This window comes from Triplophysa rosa, linkage group LG12 (genome assembly GCF_024868665.1).
Source record: "Triplophysa rosa linkage group LG12, Trosa_1v2, whole genome shotgun sequence".
Taxonomy (NCBI): domain Eukaryota; kingdom Metazoa; phylum Chordata; class Actinopteri; order Cypriniformes; family Nemacheilidae; genus Triplophysa; species Triplophysa rosa.
The window spans coordinates 18,230,478-18,252,587 of record NC_079901.1 but is presented as its reverse complement, the minus strand read 5'-3'; the positions used below and the strand labels follow the sequence as shown (position 1 = coordinate 18,252,587).

The following is a 22,110-nucleotide window of genomic DNA, read 5'->3' as shown; positions in this document are numbered from 1 at the left end:
GCAATTCAAACCGAAGTATTGAAACTTAATGTAACCTTGTAACCCATTGTTTGAGCTGCTTAAAATATTTAAAATACAAGCATTTAAACACAGCGCTCTCACACTCCAAACATGCTATTTGTCTTGTGTTAATATGAAGATCTTGTCAGTTTCCATGAAATTGTTCAATGGCATGACAATGCGGAGCTCAAAAAACAGTGATATCCTGTCACATGAACAATGTCACGCACTTTTTACAAGGTACCGCCATTCACAACAACAGCACCGGGAATATTGAAACTTTATATGCTTACGTTTGATCTGCCGGGGTTTGCTCTGTTTTCTTCGGGACATTATTCCGTCGTTACTGCTAAGCTTGCGGCAAAAGCGATCGGTCCACCGGGGCGACTAGCAGCGGCACCACTGGATCACAGTTCTCCCCCCGTCCGGAGACACCCGCATGACCTGTACTTTGATATTAGGAGCTGAAGGAGCTACCTGTGGCCGATCGAGCTTAGTTACTTTTCCACGTCTTCCCAGACGAGCACCCTATCCTCACCGTTTGTCACAACGTGAGCGGTGTCTCATGGACTCTGCCGATGTAGCCCTGACAGCGCGCGTGCTGTTAAAGGAAACCAAATCTTTAGGTTTCAATGATTTGTTTATTTCTACTCCGTTGAAGCACAGCGACAGAGAGCACAGTTCTCAACGGGTCTCGATCGACAGATGAAACAGCGGTGCTGATATGTTATGACACGCCTCCGTCACGCCCCTTGCGTATGATGCCATGCCGCACGCGCTCCTCACTGTGCCCGCGCATTCAATAAGCTTTGAGATGCCCTAACATTACATTTTAAGCAATGCAAGGCGCTTCTTTTGCTTGTTAAAACTGTTCTCAGTGATGGGCAAGAATGGGAAATTCTAAACACGGTGTGACAAATATATATATATATATATATATTTTGTTTTTAAATAAAAAGTTTTGTTTTGATGATGGTGCATAATATCTATGTTGCATGAGAAATAAATTTGTACGCAACCGGTTTAATACAGTGCATTGTTTCTTCTATATATTCATTTATATTATAAAGTATTGGCTTTATTGTTCACTGTTTTGATGGTACAACGTTATTATTTGTTATTGTTTGTTTCTTTAACAAAGAATAACAATGTAACATGGCCAATATGTCAGGGTATTTGTAAAATGTTATGAACAATCTTGGCTGGTGTTTACAGAAATGCACGTGTTGTATAATAACAGCTGTCAATCACTGTAGCGAAAAAAAGAGAATAGTGTAATTGTAACACACTCTGTGACTTCCAAAATAAACTCACTGCTTCCATCTAGTGACCAATACAAAGCCTATCCTTCACAACAGAGGCCACCATGGTTGTATTAATTGTCGTATCCCCTACAGACCACACAATTTGAAAACAAAGTTCATCATCCATGTTGTGGTAGAGCAACCAGAACAAAACAAAGCCATTTCTATTTTGTGTCCACATCATTTGTAAAGATATGTTTTTGATGGTTATATCTGAATGTGTGGTTTTGGTTATTTGGAGAAACCTTCCTAAAAATGTACTTTATTATGTAAAGTCTGTACAAGCTCTAGTGAAATAATATTAAAATAATATTTAAGTTCAAAATTATATTCATATCTTGTATTATAGCATGGAAGCTTCCTGTTGAGTGAAGGTCATGAATTATTAAACTATCTGTGCATATTCTGAAGCTGACATAAGCATTGTGCCAAACACTTCAATTTTGTCCGTTTATGAAAGGAATTTATTATGGCAAAAAATGATCTACATGGAAAGATCATTGGAAGATCATGGAACAGCACATTAGTAATGCATGTTAAAATGATATTTACAATATAAAGAGTTTACAGTATTATGTGGGAAGGAGTTCAAAGTTTCACTGAGTGGATTTTGCTCTGCAGTAGAGAGGTTTCACTGTGTACACAGATAACATCTTTGTTTTTGGGGTAGTGCAGGAATAGGTAAAAGGTTAGTGTTTCATAAGTGAGTCTGTGTGAGTGATTTTGTGAGGTCTTCATTCCATTTGAGAGATCAGTCGGTAGCAGTCTTTACCTCAAAAACAGCAATGACAAAAGAAGTGTTGCTCGGACTGTGCTTGGCATTGGTTCCTGTTTGGACAGCCACAGCCCCAGAGACAGGCAAGTACTTCAATTTACTGTATATTGTTTTTTAAATATATATTTTTTATTTATTTACTTTCTGTAGCTTTGGCTGGTTGGTTTTACAGTTTGGCTGAAATAGCATTTCACACAAGCTGGAATACAATAATCAATTGATGCATCAAATAATTTTGACATCCCAACCAGAATCACTAACATTAACTGATCCAGTGGTGGTTCTAAAGCCTGGCAGTGTGCGTGGGCAATACATGAAAGTAAAAGGATCGGATAAGATGGTTGCGCAATACTTGGGTATCCCTTATGCCCAGCCACCTATTGGCCCGCTCCGCCTGGCTGCTCCTAAACCTATAGAAGGATGGGGCATGAGACATGCCATTGAGCACCCTGTTATGTGAGTATGACAATATGAGCTGTTATGTAGAAATACACCACATACCTATATGACTTTACATAATGTACTAGCTAGTACAATATATTCAGCTCATGTTTTGTCAGGTCACTTATACAGTACCATCATCCATCACCTTTGGCTTTCAATAGAAATAAGTGCATCTTATTTTTATTTACACTGTCATTTTTTCTTGTGGCAATATAGGTGCCTTCAAGATCCAGACAGTGCAGTTTTAGTTGCAAAAGCCATGTCTTTGGATTTCTCATCCCGTGGAGTTTCAGAGGACTGTTTGTATTTAAATATTTACACTCCTTCAGGATCAGATAAACTTCCAGTGAGTACAGAAGAACTGTAGATCTTTGCACTACATGTATTCAGCCTTTTACAATATGCTGATCAAATATCCTAGAGGGCAGCCCATGTTTTTTTTTTTGCAATGTATGTTGTTTTGTAAGTTAACAGTACAGGTTATTCTGGTTGTGTCTATTTATTAGGTCCTTTAATATTCTCTGAAAAAGTCATTTACAGATCTATGCAAACCAACAGGTGCTGGTTTGGATTCATGGAGGAGGGTTAGTCATAGGCGGAGCTTCCATGTATGATGGATCCCCATTGGCAGCCTATGAGAACATAGTTGTTGTTGTCATTCAGTATCGACTTGGAATTTTAGGATACTTCAGGTATTTATCTATGATGGAGAGGCATGGATTTACCCACATTTATAATAGTTGACATCAGTCATGTTAAATAATGTCAGATTTTTTGTTTGTTGAATACATTGAAATGTTTTTGTGACTTTTTTTCTTTTTTGCTATAACATGTTTCTGATTATAGTTCAGGAGATAAGCATGCACAGGGAAACTATGGCTTCCTAGACCAGATCGCAGCTTTACAGTGGGTACAGCAACACATTGAACATTTTGGAGGTGATCCTCAGTCCGTTACCATAGCTGGGGAGTCTGCAGGTGGAATCAGTACATCTCTTCTGGTGAGAACCAGATAAGTATTTTCCTCTTTCCACTGTTCTTTATGCACTGTTATTCATAACAACAGAAAACTTGTTACTGTATCTGTGTGACTACAATTTGTAGGGCAATTTAAGATTATATTCATAGATTTTCTGTTAATTCAGAAAAATTATATATGAACAGAACCAAGGTTATTTTAGTTTAATAAAATTAAAACTTTCAGAACATTTCTGTTCATTGGAATCAAATAGAATATTGACCTAAAATTATTGGAAAAACTTAACTAAAGGAAAATGTAAATGTTGCCTCAAATATAAACTGAAAAGCACCAAAATTATAATAATAAACAAAAACTAAAATAAAAATGAATTGATATTATATAGCAACATAAAAAATAAACAAATAAATTATAAAATGACAAAAGCATGTACAAAGTTGCAAAAACTTTAACTAAAAATCTAAAAACAAATACTAATTTTAAATATTAATAAAACTAAATAAAACTAAAATCAAACCTATAATAACTCTGAACAGAACACAAGAGTTATAGAAAGACATTTATTATACAGAAATCTTATGTTTTGCCAGACATTATCACCCATGGCCAAAGGTTTGTTTCATCGGGCCATCTTTCAGAGTGGAGTGGCAACCTTGACAGATTTCTCTGAAAGTCCTCTGGTGGCTGCAAAGGTAGTCTGAACGAATGCAACAAAAACTGTGTAGTGTTCCCTGGTATTAGGCCTACATCAGAGTTAAAAATCAGATACTGACGGCTTGTGATCTGTTTAGGTGATGGCAAATATTACTGAGTGTGGCTTTGAATCTACAGAATTGCTGGTGAAATGCTTGAAAGAGATGACTGAGACACAGTTAATTAATGCAACTAAAAAGGTAGGAAGGTTATTTTGCTATACTATAAGAAAATAATAAATTGCTAATTGCTTTCTAAAAAATATTTTTTTCAGAACAAAGCCTTTCTTGGAGCAACAGTTGATGGGGAATTTCTTAAAAACACAGCAGAGGAGGTGCTGAAGAGCAAAGACTTTCAGAAAGTTTCTGTTCTTCTGGGTATAACAAACCATGAATTTGGATGGATACTCCCTGGGGTAAGTAACAGCATTTGCCTATATATTTTACCATTATTCAAAAGTTCGGCAGCCCTTGCAAATCCATATAATGCATATAGCTAGTAGATATAATCATATAAATGCATATTTAAATCGCATTCTTTGATGAGGATGCACTATGGCATGCCTTTGAATTGCGTTCTCTTTAAATTTCAGGCTTTTTCTTCACCAGGATGGGAAAAAGGAATGAACAGACAATCCGTGAAAGCAGTGCTGGACATGTTTAATAGAGCTGGAGTACAACGTTTTTCTTCTTTCTATTCGAATAAAATATTCTCAGCTCTGAACACTAAATTATTTCGATTAGTGCAGTCGGGCCAATCTGCAAGTGTTTGTCTCCCTCCAGTGGACAAAGACAAAAACAGTCAATAGATGCTTGTTTGTAAATGTTCTTTCTTTCTCTTTGTCTAGGCATCAGGGGCCAATGAAATCATAATGGATGAATATTTAAAAGACGCCAAAACACCAGAGGACATTCGCAACGCATTTACTGAGATGCTTGGAGATATTTTTATGGTGATCCGCGTCATTAAAGTTGCAGATTATCATAGAGGTTGGTTGCAAAACTAAGTCGTACAGCAGTGAGGGTTTATTTTTTATTTATCCCATGTTATAACTTCACAGATGCTGGGGTACCCGTGTATATGTATGAGTTTCAGCATCGGCCCAGTGTATTTAAAGATCTCAGACCTAGCTTTGTAAAGGCTGACCATGCCGATGATGTTGGATTTGTCTTTGGGTCTTGCTTCTGGAATGGCCATCTCAAGATAATAGGTATGTAGGTCCTATAAAGCTCTATTGGAGTATTAACATTAGGATAATAGTTAAAGATGAACTGTTGGACTGAGCACATGTGATTCTAAATGTACAACTATACAGCAATTTATTTGCATCAGTCGTGATGATCTCATGCATATTCTTTCTTTATCATTCAAAGGCACACCCAGCGAGGAGGAAAACAAGCTATGCAAAACAGTGATGGGATACTGGGCTAATTTTATTCGTAGTGGGTGAGTTGAACTTCAGACCACAAATTACAGTAAACTTCAAACTATCATGCTGATCAGTAAGGTCCTTGAATTTGTTACACCCATTTCATTGTCAGTGGATAATAACCTACTTTTCAGTTTTCATGATACAATGTTACATATGGCTTTATAAGGCTTATAATATAGCTTCTGTTAAAAAATCACTTAAAATTATGACTAAAGATTGGATGTTTTTGTAATATGGTCCCAAACAGGCTGGGGTGAGCATTGGAGGATGTTTTAAACAAACATTATAACAACACAAACATTAAAAAAGTATGCACTGAGGAGATTAGTCTAAAAGAAAAATGTGGTATGATTGGGCACAGCAAAAATCAATCAAACTGATCAAAACAGGATTTTATAATGAAATACATCAATAATTACTTTATTTTTTTAAAGCTCACCAAATGGACCTGGATTGGTGCAATGGCCTTTGTATGAACAGTCTGAAAAATACATGAACCTGGGATTAAACCAAGCAGAAGGACAAGGTTTGAAGAAGGACAAACTGCACTTCTTCAATGTAGAGTTTCCTAAAAAGCTTTTTGCTCTCCATGCGGCATAAATGAGACATTATAATAAACAAACATGACACTTCTACAATAACAATATCTAAATCTCTGTTCTATAATTTTGTTGTTGTTGGAATGATGCTAGAGATAGATGATAGTTTTAATTGATGTGTGTGTGATTCTTTCAATACTGTATCTACCTTTTGAAGTGTGGCTACTTAGAAGCTAAAACATAGTTTTAATTTGTTAAAAAAAGAACTCTTTGGTGAAAAGAAATTGGCCAGCACAAAATTCCAATACTTATTTGTGTAATTTTATAATTCTATAAAATGTGTAAAATGATAAGGAATGAGTGTACAAACTTAACAAGTGTATATTTATAAAACACGTTTTTTGTTAATCTTACAATATATATGCTACTTTAATTAGATGCATCAGCGAAACTACCAACAATAGCAAAAACATAAGTAAACAACACAAATACGCAGTATGCGTCACGTTTTTACATAGGTAACGTCACTGGGTTCCCCATCCCACGCTGCTGATGCTGTTGCGCATGCGCACACTCCGACTGGTTTGGAGCAGCTTGGAGATCGTAACGCGCTGCAAAACGTTCTATACCTGGATCATCAAGGGTAAGTATCGTCTAACAAGATTTTATAGGGGAATTTTAAATTAATAATCGGAACACGTGCGCCGTCATTTCAATTTTATTGCGAAGTAACACGATGTGTCAGTAAAGAAACATATTGCTGTTCATTACTTGCCTGGCTTGCAGATACCCCGTGTATCTAACGTTAAATGCAATTATTATAACCCTGATGTATTATAAAAGATGCCCGAGCGACAGTATAAACGAGGCTCTTGTGCGTGTTTTAAGCCACGTCTTCTTTACGCAGAAAAACCATCATTGTGCGTATGATTGTACAGTGTTGTTTACAGTGTGAAGGTGGAGGGCGGGTTTCATTTGGCAAGAGTAAACTGAACTGCAGTGTGCTGGTATGAAGGATAAAGGCCATGTGAATCTGTTACACTAGACACGACTGCGTGTGGTATGTGTTCTGTGTATGCATGCATAGATACAGGCAAACGTATTGTATACATTACACGTGTGTGTACAGGTTTAGTTGTATTCGTATATATGTGCAATTGTTTCTGTGAGGGTTACAGTAGGTGATAGAAAACATATTTAGCCTGATTTAAAATCAATGTAAGAAATAAGTGACTTCACTTCAAATGCTCGCTTATTTGCTTGGGGAAAGCGTCTGCTAAATAAATAAACGTACATTTAAAGTGTGTGTTACAAACAACAAAAATTACAGTTTGTGTAATTCGATGGAATTGCGATCCTTTTCGATGACGTCAGTTTGACGGCCTGGCCGGATCTATCAATCCCTCCCCTTTCAGTCTACTTTTCTTGATTTAATCAATTAGTGGTGGAAATAAAACATTTCTCTTATTCAATATTAGGTTTCACTCAGATTTTTAGTATTGCACATCACAATTATAATAAGTTGATCACGACTTTTGGTTCAAAGAGACTTACAGCTGCAAAGAAAATGCAGTTGCTGTTAGAGCTTGAATAATGGCCTGTTATAAGAGATTACATTGGTAAGAGTGTGATGGGGCCTGTGGATTGTCTTTTGATAAGCCTGGTATTTTGACAGGCACTATTTTAAAACTCTGCCAGGCTGCCAGCACTACCGCTGGAACAGCAAGGGTTTAAATCCTCCTGTGTAGAAATCCATTGTTTTTAAGTTCCTTCTCACTTGCGTAAACCTTGTATTTCCTCATACTGTCTGGTGCTGTATTGTTTATTTCACCTGACTCATGCAATAATTCAGAGTATTGCAAATGTCTTGGGAGTTTTCTGCTTTTGGCTTTGTCCTGTTTAAAATTGTGTGACTGCGGGCTTCTTGAACTAAGCAGAGAATCATTTGTTTGGTTCTATTTAACTGCAGGCCATTGATGAAAAGCTCTCCGTTAGAAGCTATTATCAGCCTTGCACTCTGGGGCATTTTATGTGACTTTTATTGAAACTGATGCTCCCTGGTTAGGAGCATTGATCCGTTTAGGCTTTGTTTATGTGAACTGTGATCATGCGTCATCAGCTAGATAATCAAGCTCTTTGTTGCTCTGGATTGTATAGAATGACTACTGTAAATTGAGTGTCTTGATGCTGTGAGAGATATGAGTGAGGTTTCCCTTTAGGAAATGGCAGGAGGTGTTGCGTAATGATGCAAATGAAGCAGTTGCAAATTAACCTCTGCATGGCCTTATTTTCTCATCAGAAGCGCACAGACCCTCACACCTACAGAGTACAAACCCTTTTGCAGCCGGTCACCCTTCAGCATGATTAGATTTTGGGATGCTGTTTGCAATCATAATCTGTATTGCGTTTTATTTTTAATGCATTACGTGTTCCTGCTCCTTGGTTTTATATGTTTTGACCCCTTTTTGATTGACTTGACCGTGCACTGGGGCAGAACCACCATGTCCCCTCTCAGAGATTTATATCTAATTGAATTTCTCTCTGCACTGCTGACTCTAGTTTCACCGCACTCCTTGGTAACCGTAACCTAGTGATTCCCAACTGATTTTGTCCTATACCCTCACAGCCCCATAAATAAGGGGCCAGTAACATCTAGCAAATAAAACTATATTACCTTAATCATCAGAATGAGAGCATTATAGGAGTTTATTATTAAAATGGTCGTTGTTACAATCCATTATTGTTCAAATTAAAAAGAGTTAATACTATGTAATACTGGTAAAAAAAACATAAAAAAGAAAGAGTCAAAGGTTGATAAAGATGATTGAAACATTTTTTACTACATGAAATTGGTATTTGGTTTGATTAACTGACACATCAAACCAACACTGTTGCACACATTTGTTTTATGAAATAGGAGCCAATAAAACATGGATTGTTTCACCAGATTTTATTTTTTACATAAAGTGGCATTTCTTTTTAAACTAATACAACATATTTTTACATAAAATATCAGCAAAAAAAACTATATTGTGATTAGGGCGGCAATAGATTTGAAACTATAAAAATATGACAAATATTGCAATTATTCATATTGCTATGATTTGCAAAAACTGAATGATTTTTTTAAAGTTAGATGCAAATAGATTTATTTATTTAAGGAAAAACATATTTTATTTTTTGTAGGTGTTTTATTAAAATGACATTGAACAGCCATGTTTTACTGTTGCACATAAAAACAAATGTGACACTTTTATAAGTTGTGCGATGCTTTCTTTTCCCATAAAGAATGCGTGTTGGTTATATAATTTTCATTTTACCATATATTTTATTAAATTGCTTATTTATTTTACTATTTTTAATTAAATTAACAAACTCAAAGCATTATCGTATTGCATATCAAATGATCACATACCACATCTTTGATTCTTGAATATTGTGCAGCCCTAATTGTAATATCTATTACAACAGTGAAATAAAATTGCTTGTTTAAGCCCTACATACAGATAAAAAATATTTTAACGCTTTGTTCCTCTCTAGGGTCAGTGTAGAAGAAGTCATGTATAGTTTTTGCACATGCAGTTGTTTCTGTCTTTGATCGCTGTGTGTGTGTGTGTGTGTGTGTGTGTGTGTGTGTGTGTGTGTGTGCGTGCGTGCGTGCGTGCGTGCGTGCGTGCGTGCGTGCGTGCGTGTGTGTGTGTGTGTGTTAGTGTGTGTGTGTGTGTTAATGTGTGTGCGTGCGTTTTTATATCCCGGTGGGGACCTAAACCTGAATGCACACCAACACATGGGGACTCGTGTCACCGTGGGGACCAAAATTGAGGTCCCCATGGGCAAAAAAAGCTTATAAATTGTACAGAACAATATTTTTTAAAAATCTAAAAATGCAAAAAGTTTTCTATGATCTTTAGGTTTAGGGGTAGGGGATCAAATTTACAGTTTGTACAGTATAAAAACATTACGCCTATGGACTGTTCCCATGGAGATAGTAAACCAGACATGTTTGTGTGCGAGTGCAAGTCAGCCAAGTCACGCTCTTCCTACCCTGCATTACATAACCATCATCAAAGTTCTAATGCTTATCTCATTCTGAGGGTACTGTATGGACCCAGAGGGGGCTTTTAAAGCAGTGTAACTTGAATGACTGCTGTACTACATGCAGAGTTAATTTATTCTTTTCATTCAGCTTGTTTTCCAGAGTCTGCTGTTCAAAAGCCATGGTAGAGAAATGCTTACGAGGTCCATTGCTTCTTATTATGAGAAAGAGCCACGTGTCATTGGACTGATAAGTCCAGAGTTGTACAGTAGATAAAGAAGCAGATGGTGTTTTTTACAGAGGCAAGATTAAAGTGATAGGTTATCCAAGAATAAAATTCTGTCATTTGTTCACCCTCATGTCATTCAGTGTATCCGTACAATGGAAATCAATGTTGTTTGATTACCAACATTCTTCAAAATATCTTATCTTGTGTTCTGCAGAAGAAAGAAAGTCATACAGGTTTGGTATGACATTAGGGTGAATAAATGATAAAAGAATTGTGGTTTTTGGGTGAACTATCCCTTGTTTATATGAAACTGTATTCATGATACCAAATCAGTAAGTATAAACAGTTTTTTTCGTTTCTAAAAACAGAAACTTAAAAAATGTGATTTTTTTATTCAAGATTTCTCAGGGAATATGTATTGGTGGTGTCCTGGAGGTCAGAGATTGAAGGACACTCTTACATTTTTTTATACAGACGGCATCATTCTGGTTATGTGCTTATGTCTAGCGCTCCATTAGCAGTCATGGTAACACATGCTTTTACACACTGAGATTCTTTGCGATGGATTTCATGATCTAGCTGTGTATTAACAGGCTCTGACAGAATGTTGTGGTCAGTCTGTATAAACACAGCTGCTTAGAAGTTTTGGAGAAGAGAGAAAATAACATGCATCCTTGCCGTCATGTTAGACTTTGTGAAAATATTTTGAATACTTTATATTATATTTATAAACAGATTAAACAACGTAATATTTATTTATATAAAGTACGTTTCTTTTCGTAATTTCAGGTCCAGCCGTTCTGGAGCTACGGACGTAGGTCACTTGTGAAACGGCATGGAGGGGGCCGTAGTTAGCAACCTTATAGACTTTGACTCGCCTCCAGAAGGGACAGCGCCCTCTGCTGTAGGTTCTCACAGCGGGACAGACTTTTTCTCAGCGGAGCCTCTCGTACCTGAGCCTGCGAGTGCCACGACCATTGAGCCCCTGTTACCGGAGCCCATGGCCCCCACGCACAGCACCCACAGAGGAGACGATGAAGGAAATGACACTGACGCCACCGAGTCTGCAGACAGCGAGAACGAGGATATGGAATCCGCGTCGCACCCGTCGAGCACACGGCGTTCATCGTCGTGCTCCAGTCACAGTACAGAAGATCCAGAAGAGACAGAAATACGGGCTTTCATGAAAAACTACGTGGAGAGATTATTCCACGGAAGGTGATGTAACATAAACAGCTTAAAGGGGAATTTCTCCCAAAAATCTACTTTGTGTGATTTTTTACTCACCCACATGACGTTAAACATGTTTAGAGAACTTCCGGCGTCTTCGGAGCACAAATAGAGATATTTAGGTGACATCCGAGAGATTTCCAGGCCTACTCATAGACATCATGGTGTCAGTTTTTGCCAAGGTCCAGAAAAGTACTAAAGACATCGTTAAATTGGTCCATCCGCGCATAGTGGCTCAGTTGAATTTTTTTCAAGCCACGAGAATGCTTTATGTGCGAAAATCAAACCAAAATACCGACTTTAATCGATATATTCTTCTCTGTCTTATCAGTGTATGGCGCGCGTTCACGAGAGCACTTCTTCGTCTTCTTCTTGGACGAGAGCACTTCAAAAGTAGACAGGTTTGTGCACCGAACGCCGCATGGGGCTTGCCCTTATTGGATGCCGGCGCTCTGACGCGGTTTGCAGGCCTGGAAATCTCTCGGATGTCACCTAAATATCTCTATTTGTGCTCCGAAGACGCCGGAAGTTCTCTAAACATGTTTAATGTCTTTAACGTTAACATGTGAATTTCATTCACAACATATACATACACTTTCAGTGTTTTTCGACAGCTATGTGAGAAGAACAGGTTAAAGGCACACTGTATGTGGTGTATTGTGTTCTTAAGAGTGTGAATTACTGTTTGATGAACTTCCTCTTTCTCTTTCTCTCTCTCTCTCTCTCTCTCTCTCACCACTATTCCCTGCTTCTTTCATTTTGTCTCTCAGAGAGGACTTCGATCAGGAGGAGAAGGCTAATTTTGGAAAGCTATGTTCTGGAGAGAACGGGAAAGGAAGGGAGTGGTTCGCCAAATATGTCAGCGCGCAGGTATGAAGCAACCAGTCTTCATGTTCAGTAGGGATGGGAACAAAAACTCAAGTACTTAAGCAAAAATGACTCAATCAATTATTAATCATGCACAACCCAATAATTGCTCCACCTTACTTTTTTCTTTTCAACTTCACATCCTCTGTCCCATAGACCTCCTTACACAACATTTACAATAGAGTTTCAGTTAAAGGTCCAATGTGTAATTTTTTGGAGGATCTATTGACAGAAATGCAATATAATATACATAACTATGTCTTCAGAGGTGTACAAAGACCTTACATAATGAAGCATTATGTTTTTATTACCTTAGAATGGTTTATTTACAGTATATCAATATACAAACGTAAAAAATGATGATGCAAACTATGCAATCAATCGCTGTGTGACAAAAACACATGGTCAAAAGTCTCTCATGTTCTTAAAAGTTGAATTGTTCGTAAATTGACTAAATATATATGCTGTGTATAGATAAGTAGAAATGTGCAGTACAGTTGTGATCGTAACAAATTGTGTTCGCAGCGCTGCCACTCCAAATGTGTGAGTGAACAGACGTTCTACAGGCTCGTGCAGTCCTTTGCTGTTGTTTTGTTTGAGTAAGTATCGGCGGGGACGTCTCTGATATCTGTGTTTGAAGTTACATGGAAATCATTTTGCACATTCTGCCAAGGGCTGCTCCTCTAGATTTCTTTGGACTTCCTGAAGTCACTGTTTATATTTGATTGATTGACAGATGTTACCAGATGGATGATTATAGCCCTGCCAAACATCTCATGACCATGTGCTTCACATATTACTACATGGGTAAGCGTTCTCATATATAGTGTTAAGCAAGAATGCCGCGTGTAGAATCTATTAATCTGTAAAGAAACACCCTTCTTCCACTTCCTGTTGAAGCCTATGACTCAGCTGTAATTCACTGCCTGTTATTGTGTCTACAGCAGCCAATTAGTTTGCTATTTTAATGTGTTTTCAAGTGAAGTTTGTTTATGTGGGCACAGTGACCTGGTATGCACCAGGAAAAGGGAAAGTTATGGAATTATGGAAGAAGTCACAAAATTAGGAATTATTTCTTGTTTATTAAATAAAAACATATGCAACCAGCGCATTTATGTCATAATAAGGTGCTTACACTGTGCCAAAAGACATACATGGGATAGATTTTAATTTATTTGGAATAGATTTCAAATAGATTGATTATTCCAAAGCTGTAATAGTATATCGTCAGCAATATATCGCAATACAAATAATGTACAATATATATTGTAGTTCTGTTAAAGTGATAGTTCAGCCAAAAAGGAAAATTCTGTCATCATTTACTCGCCCTCTTGTCATTTCAAACCTTTATGAATTTCTTTCTTCTGCAGAACACAAAAGAAAATATTTTAAAGAAAGTTGGTCAACGAAAAGCACCGGCCCCCATTCACTTTTATTGTATGGGCACAAAACCAATGCGAGTGAATGGGGGCCAGTTACCGACATGTTTCAAAATATCTTCTTTTATGTTTTGTGGAAGAAAGAAACTCATACAGGTTTGAAATGACAAAGGGGTGAGTAAATGATGAAAGAATTTTCATCACTTTCATTTTTTTCAACAATATTTTGTGTTTTTCAACCTCAAGAACTTCTCTTTTAGAATTTAGTTTCTGATTTATTTTCCTACATTTTATGTTAAAATTTAGCTTCATTTTTCAGTGACAGAGTTTTTCATTTTTTATTTATTTACATACATAAGGTTCAATTAAACTTCAAATATTGTCAGTTATATATGTAATATGTACAAAAATGTCGTTGAAAATTGTCAATGTTTTGAAAATAAATGTGTTATTTAAGTTTAAGTTTTTATTTTGTTCAAAATGTTACTATCATATTATGAGCCCAGTATTGTGTATTGCATTAATTCGTGAGCTGAGTGTATTGTATATACATTGATAACAATCATTCTGTGTCATAATGTGTATTTCCAAACGTGTATGTGTAGTATGACAATTGAATTCATTTCATTTTCAATTTCTTGTGAAAATGTTTGTGTGCATGACAGGTAAGTCACAGCTGTCTCCCTCCGAGCTGCTAGAGAGGCCCAGCGGGGGGATCGACTCGTACCTGCGCAGCGGAAAGGTCTGGCTCTCTGGGAAGAAGGACATCGCAGAGCGATTGCTCAAAAACACTTCTGCCAAGACTGACGTTAAAGGATTCTTCGGTGGTCTGGAGAGCAAACTGAGAGCACCATTGGGTCGTAAGAATGAGTGAGCGTCCATTTTATCTCTAAATTGTTTGCAAAACTGCTGAAACAGCAATAAGCTTTGGCCCACTGCTCGAAATGACCATAATCTGGTTGAACTTTGTCATCATTTAGTTGCTTGTTGTACAGCAAGCTGACAGTTGTGACTCATCTTGTCTGTATTATGACAGCTGTGCTCCTCACAAACTCAATCTGTTCTCATTATCTTGTCCTCAGAGACACAGACCGAGCAGCAGAACAGAAAACCAGAACTCCAGGTACCTCAGCAGCACCACTGTGTTCTTGAGTAAAGCATCTGAACCACAGGGATTGTGTCTGTCATAATAAAGCCCTTTAGAAACATACAGGTTTTAGTGGAATTAACTGTGCTTGTCTTGTGTGTCCTGTAGTTTCTCCACCTCTCTCCCCAGACAAAAAAGAGGAAGAAAAGATTTACCTGTACACACACCTGAAACAGCAGCCCATATGGTAGGCACTCAGCAATCCCCCATACACCAAAATCACGAAGATGAATAGCTATTTGTCAAATGTATTTTATGTTAAAGGGATAGTTCACCCATGAAAATTCTGTCATGTACTATCCCTTTAAACAGTTTTCCCTTCATTTTCATGGCAATTAAATGTGTTGTCTTATGACTGTAATGTAAAAAGAATCTATTACTCTAATAGTCTCTCCCACATATAATTCTTTTTTAACAGGCACACTTTGAGGTTTTGGAACGCTGGGTTTTTTGACGCTGTCCATTGCGAGAGAAATAAAAGATCCCCCACCACCAGGTGAGAGAGCGTAGAATTTTTCCCATCATGCTCTATAATTCTTTAACAGGACACTTCTTTTTCTCTGTCTCCTAATATATCGTGCTATTAAACAGAACAGGCTTTGCACGGCACCTAATGCACATGTTAGATTGCGTGTTTGTGTAGACTGTGTTTGTTTGTGCGTCTGTTAAAGCCAGAGGGAGAGATCGAGAGTTTATATTACGTGTGATAGATTGTTAGTGATGTTACAATAAACTACTAAAGCATTTCAGCCGAGGTGCGTGACTGCGTGCCCGGTGCATATGACAGCGTTACGCAGTATTTGTAGTGGAAATGTCTGACAATGATGTCTGGACGAGCCCTCCAGCCGCACTCTGTGTTTTGTGGTTAACTCTTCCACGGTGCTCATCTGCTCATCATCCTATCTTGCCTTTTTTTCTCTCTCTGTGGCTCTCTCTCTCTGCATGTGACTTTAACCCTTTATCTCCCTGTGCCTTGCTGCCTCACGCAGGCGGACGGCTGAGGAAGAGAAAGATGAAAGGTCTGTCCTTCATTCCGTCTGCTGCTCTGGACACTGCTAGACAGAGGGAAAGGCAAAGAAAGAGTAAAAATAATGAAATGCAAAACAAAAAGGAAAATTCTGTCATCATTGCAGTAAATGTACATGGGGACTGAGGGTGCCAGTCTTTATTTTGTGTTTCAAGTAACGAAAAAGAATACAGATTTGGAACAGCACAAGGGTAAGTATGTGATGACAGAATTTTCAGTTTTGGGTGAGCTAGCCCTTTAGTGTAGGGCACATTAACAGTGAAGGGTGAGCATGCACGTTTGGGAGTGTTTTATATTCATACATTTGCGGGTCTCTTAGCTTGATGCAGATTAGTCAGAATGTCACACTAACGGTATCTGTCAGAGCAGGATACACTCAGGAAGCTGTGATAACATTGGTACTCAAAGGAAACCACAGGGCAGCCAGAAAAAAAGTGTTGACTCGTATTTGGCTTTGGTGTAAGTTTCTTATCAAAATGTCTGTATTATACAATTTTAACCGTGCTTTAAAAAGCATTGTGGGGACCTATATATTAAAATAAATATGTAAAATATGATTGCAACCAGGATTCATGCACATCAAAATACATTGACTGTCCTTGGTTGCCATGGATAAAAACACTGTCTAGGCTCTCAGCCTCAGTGTATTGAAAGTGTCTTTTGCTTTGGCTTTTCCTCATTGGCTCTGCATAAATTGCTGTATTTTTTCATCATTGCATGATTGCAGGGTGTGTTCCTTGATACCATGTTCATTTTGCTAGTAGCAGCTAACCAAAACAGCTTGAACTACTATTACAAATGTTCATACTTACGGGTATGTATTAAAGTTCAACATGTGACCTATATCACATGTTCACACATGGATGTTTATGATACTTTGTCGTGTGGTTAATTTTTAAAACATTCTAATTTTTGCCTGCTGTGTAAAACAGGCTAACAATACGCCAAAAAAATACACTAGAGGAATAAAAGCTATATTGGGGATGCAAAATAACTTGTGGGTGGGCACAAATGTTTCCGTTCAGAAGTATTGATCTCCCATTGATAAAATACCAAAAAGTAAAAATACCACATATGTATCAGGATAGGCTCTTTAAATAATACAAAATATTGCAACATTTATCTAATGGTGTAAGTCATTAGGTGTATGTTGTTTATTTGGAAGGGCAACAATTTGTTTTTTTCCGGTTTAAGCTTGTTTATTTTTAGGATAGGAACACATTGTACACAGAACAAAAGTGCATACTGGTCTGTTTGCCCGAGTATTTTTTCCTGTTTGTGAACTGAAATATGCTGTGGTTGTGTGTCATATGCTTTTTATTATTTAATTTTTGCGTCTTGTTTTTTGTTTTGATTCATTGTGAACCATGGCTACGGCTGACCGCTCACTAAACCTGTTTCAGAAATGTTTATTGGATTTTGCATGAGCACTAATGTTTGGCTAGCACACTTGTGTCTTTTGTATGTTTGGTTTATGCCTTTTAACTCTCTAACCTCCCAGTGTTTATGGTTTATGAGCGAACGCTATTGTAAGCGCTTACATTATAGCGGCGAGTCTTGATGTTGGTCTTTCGGCTTTTCCTTTAATCCGCCATGAGAGAGAGAAACGAAAATATATCGTGAACTCTGATCCTGACATCTTTTCCTGTGCCTGTAGAGAAAAGTGGTGTCACATGACCCAAGAAGAAAAAGATGACAGCTCCAGATTTAATGAGAACATCACCTTCGGTCAGCTGGGGTGAGTCACGTGGTATCCATTTTTTTATCAAACAAATGTTCATTGTATACTGTATGTTCTTATGTTTGCACTTATGTTTCTGATCATTTAGAACGTTCACTCATAATATGGTTGCTTTTGGTCTGAGCAAAAAACTCTGCAATGACTTTCTGAAGAAGCAAGCAGTCATTGGAAATCTAAATGAAGGTATTGACATTTCCTGAAACATTCTGATATACATTTTCCTCTCTTCGACTTGAAAAGAATCACATTTATTCTTACACATTTAAAGATTCAATTATCTTGTTTTGTTTTTCTGATTCAGAGCAATACAAGCTGCTGTGCGACCACATCGAGCAGATGGCTGCCGAATAAACGTCTAAGGCAGAAATCATCCAAACTCAACCGTCCACATCATTTCAACTCTCTAATGATCAGTATTCCTCAAACGCAAACATAGTTTTACCTCAAACTACCCACTACAGAAACTCATACAGTGTCCAGCTGAAATGTGACAACAGCGCATTTTGTCCAAACAACTACAAAAATATGCACATATACTGGAATAGCAATATATCTTATCATGACATCATTACAATTCTTAGGCGTCATTTCAACTCGGTATCTCATTCATTCACAGACGATATGGAGTTTTATTGTGTGCTTTGAATATGATGTTATGAGTTTGTGATATAAATGCCATCCCGTGTGTTGAACAAATCACGTACACACAAAGCTGGCCAGTTAAAATGTCCATTAAAGGGATACCTCACCCAAAAATGTAAATTCTGTCATCATTTACTCACCTTCGAGTTGTTCCAAATCTGTATAGATTTCTTTGTTCTGATGAACACAGAGAAAGATATTTGGAAGAATGCTTATAACCAAACAGATCTTGCCCCCCCCATTGACTCCCATAGTAGGAAAGATTACTTTTTATTTTTTTTGTTCTGTTGAATACAAAAGAAGACATTTTGAAGAATGTAGGACAGCAAACAGTTCTGGGGCACTTTTTGTATTTTTTCTTCCAAATATCTTTCTCTGTTTTCATCAGAACAAAGAATTTTATACAGATTTGGAACAACTCGAAGGCGAGTAAATGATGACAGAATTTTCAATTTTGGGTGAAGTATCCCTTTAAGCAAGTTCATCTTGACTCTTACTGAACAAAATAAACCACAGTCTGCTAATCTTGTAACAGTTTATCGTCACATTTTCACCTGTAGGCTTTAGTGTTTTAATTAACTGTCATTAGCAGACAGTTCAGACTACAGAGCGGCCCCTAATGACAGAGTTAATTATAACACCAAAGCCTACAGGTGAAAAAGTGACCATATACAATCTAACATTACCCAGAATGCACAGCTGCAGGTCCCCTTTTCTTTAGCCCTCCCTCTATATCTCAATGTCGGTTAACTTGTGTTTTATACTCCCTTGTTCCGGTTTTATCATTTCTCATATAGGAATCAGATCATTTGCTCTTCGTAGGTGTCACAGTGTGTTTGGTGTGTTTCCCTCTCTGGATAAATTGAGTATTAGTAGTGTTTGTAACATCCTCATACATGCACACTGGATCAATATCTATTCTCCCCTGTTTAAAGTGCCTTTTTATTCATCTGTGATGTTTCATAGTCCATTTTAGTTTAAGCAAACTCGTGTCGGCATGCTGTTCTTTCTACAAAACAAGTAGTGTTAAGGCTTACAGTACAGTACGTGTGTATGTGCACCCTGTCAGTTGATGTGTTTGTGTTGTGTATTTATAATGCTTGCAGTTAAGGTAAAGTATCATGCTATAGCAGCAATGTGGCTCTTTAGAACAGAGCTAGTTCGTGTTTTGTCTTTAGTGCATTGTGCATTTACATTTCCAGCCAATAGATGGCGAATGTCAACCACTGAGTGAGGCATTCAAGATCTTGTTTGGAATCCTCCGATTGAGGAAAACAAAATGTAATTTATTTGATTTGTAAATAAAGATTGTTTTGAATAATGATGCTTAATATAAGAAAGATTTAAACGGATAGTCAGATGGTAAGGCATTTATTTATTTGATCTCCGTATGTATATGAGTGCATGGTCATATTAGAAACTTGCTGGATCTAGAATGATTTGGTCTGGTATTTGCATTTCAGATGTTGTTACTGTGGTGCTGTCTGTGTAAGTGAATGTTAACTGTTAGCACAACGGTTGGCATATTTTTCCCAAGTGCCCTACAATTCCTATTAGAACGTTCCTGAAAACCAATGAGAGCGTGTTGTCCTGCCTTTAAGGTTTAAAGTGTTTACAATAAAAAACAGAAATGTACCAGTTGTTGTTCTGTCTCGAGGTTAACATTAATATCCTTTTTTATAGAGATAGATCTTTCATCATTTACTCACTCTTGTGTCATTCCAAACCTGTATGACTTTCTTTCCTCTGTAAACCCGAAAGAAGATATTTTGAAGCACGTTGGTAACAAAAAAATATTGGCCCCGTTGACTTCCATTTGACTTGATTTTGTGTTCATAGAAGAAAGTCATATACAGGTTTTACATAACATGAGGGTGAATAACTGATGACAAGATGTGTATTTTTGGGTGAACTATCCGTTTAAGTCCTCGTGATTGTAGACACAAGTAGAAGGTGTAAAGGCATTTTTTACATGTACGTGTTATAAAAGTAGCCTATACTCCGAATGACCCATTGAATCTTTTTTTATGTATATTTTGCAAAACTAAAACCAAAGCAAGCTTATCCGAGTGCTAAATTCAAATATGGCAATGCGTTGATAACTTCAAATCTCATTTGTTCTCATGCGCCTCGTGATTAAATATTTGACACCGTGAGACAATTTTCATTTTTGTGTGAATTATTCCTTCAATGGCATACTAAGCAATTAAGTTCCAACATCACCAGAAATAAACACATGACCACATAAATGCATTTTAATATATGGTGAATGTGCTGAGTCTAGACTTGTGTGTGTGGATAAATGTAATGATGGTGCTCTGTGTGTCTGATAAATGTTGTGTCCTTGCAGATTGAGCTCAATGTGGGAGTGTTTACGGCTGCGGGGTGGGAAAAGCTGCCAAATGACTGCCACGGCTGGCTGTGTGTAAAAATAAACAGAAGTCACACTGGACTGTTCTGATTGGACACACAGTAATGAGCTGTGAAAGGCCAAGCACTGGTGTCACACAATGATAGCTCTACTACTGCTAATTTATTCCAGATCCCATCAGATAAACTTCTCTTATCCCCAACAGTTGCTGAGTGATCACATCCTTCTCATGTATTACTTTCTCTCTTTCCTGTTACTTTCAAAACCTTTTGGGGTTGAATTTGGCAGGGTTCAAGATCAGGTTCTGTCATTGTGATACAAATAGCTCTGTTTCCTGATAATAACTTATATCAAAATCTTTTACATCTCAGCCCCTCATGTCCAAAAACCTGATCTCATACATACCCTCTTGTTTTAATAATGAGGCTGTGCTTCTCTGTTTGAAGTCCTTATTTATTTAGTCTTTGTTACAGTCTCACACACTGTTAGTATGATGTTTGGCTGGCTGTTACAGACAGTTTGCTGTGGTCGGGAGTGAGAGGACCTCTAAATGCACTTTTCAAGCCCGCTTTGGGAGCTAAAAAGGAGTCATGTTTCTTCCCTAAGTGTGAACCAGACAGCCGGGTGGTCCGTGACAGGGGCAATAGGCCCACGCTAATGGGTCTTGGGAGCCTTCACAGAGCTTACACATTCAGCTATAAAGGTATGTAAAGGTATAGCTTATGTTGCTCTAAAAGAGGTGTGTGTAACACATGTCTTCATAATATTCCATGAAAATCTAATTCATTTACTTTGGATTTGAGGTTTGATTTCTCAGCTAGTTGCACAGTGGTACAGTTATGATATACAACTTTATATCTTTGGTTCGTATTATTCATCCAAAAATTAAAATTCTGTTATGATATACTCACCTTCTTGTCATTTTAAACCTGTTTGACGTTCTCAGAACACAAAAGAAGATATTTTGAAGAATGTTGGTAACCGTACAAAGGCAGTACCAATTGACTTGCATTGTTCTTGTGTCCATATACAATAGAGGTGAATGGGTAACAACGCCATTGTTCATTTACCAACATTCTTCAAAATATCTTCTTTTGTGTTCTGCGGAAGAAAGAAAGTCATTTGAAATGACAAGAGGGTGAGTTAGAGATGACACAATTTTCATTTTTGTGTAAACTATCACTTTAAGTAATTAATGTATGATGATGAAAAGCATCACATTTTTTGTTTTGACCATATATATTTTATTGATATTTAACACATTTTCACAGCATAA

The 22,110-nt window shown here is 37.3% G+C and overlaps 3 protein-coding genes across 5 annotated transcripts in view; 2 read left to right on the top strand and 1 right to left on the bottom strand.

Moving 5' to 3' along the window:
* Positions 1-697, bottom strand: part of zfpm1 (zinc finger protein, FOG family member 1) — a 68,545-nt gene extending 67,848 nt beyond the window's left edge. For both annotated transcript variants that reach the window (XM_057347916.1, XM_057347917.1), the window contains exon 1: positions 294-697. In XM_057347916.1, the coding sequence (XP_057203899.1) occupies positions 294-333 (40 nt within the window). In that variant the 5' untranslated portion in view covers positions 334-697. The remainder of the gene's footprint in view (positions 1-293) is intronic.
* A 1,392-nt stretch (positions 698-2,089) lies between these two features.
* On the top strand, positions 2,090-6,226 carry LOC130562716 (carboxylesterase 5A-like). The gene is made up of 13 exons (XM_057347925.1): positions 2,090-2,162; positions 2,331-2,535; positions 2,740-2,869; positions 3,082-3,215; positions 3,370-3,523; positions 4,092-4,193; positions 4,293-4,394; positions 4,469-4,609; positions 4,787-4,867; positions 5,042-5,183; positions 5,255-5,404; positions 5,568-5,640; positions 6,061-6,226. Exons 1-13 carry the CDS (start codon positions 2,090-2,092, stop codon positions 6,224-6,226), a joined length of 1,653 nt encoding a protein of 550 aa, XP_057203908.1.
* Positions 6,227-6,706: 480 nt separating this feature from the next.
* kiaa0513 (KIAA0513 ortholog) lies at positions 6,707-18,851 on the top strand. 2 transcript variants are annotated; one of them, XM_057347927.1, is made up of 13 exons: positions 6,707-6,808; positions 11,220-11,648; positions 12,431-12,530; positions 13,053-13,126; positions 13,264-13,334; positions 14,572-14,776; positions 14,989-15,029; positions 15,162-15,240; positions 15,472-15,549; positions 16,043-16,072; positions 17,738-17,818; positions 17,910-18,004; positions 18,123-18,851. In XM_057347927.1, the coding sequence occupies exons 2-13, from the start codon at positions 11,266-11,268 to the stop codon at positions 18,170-18,172; spliced, it is 1,287 nt and encodes a 428-aa protein (XP_057203910.1). In that variant the 5' UTR covers positions 6,707-6,808; positions 11,220-11,265; the 3' UTR covers positions 18,173-18,851. The 2 variants fall into 2 exon arrangements, with proteins under 2 accessions (XP_057203910.1, XP_057203911.1); XM_057347928.1 differs by lacking the exon at positions 16,043-16,072.
* The last annotated feature ends 3,259 nt before the right edge of the window (positions 18,852-22,110 follow it).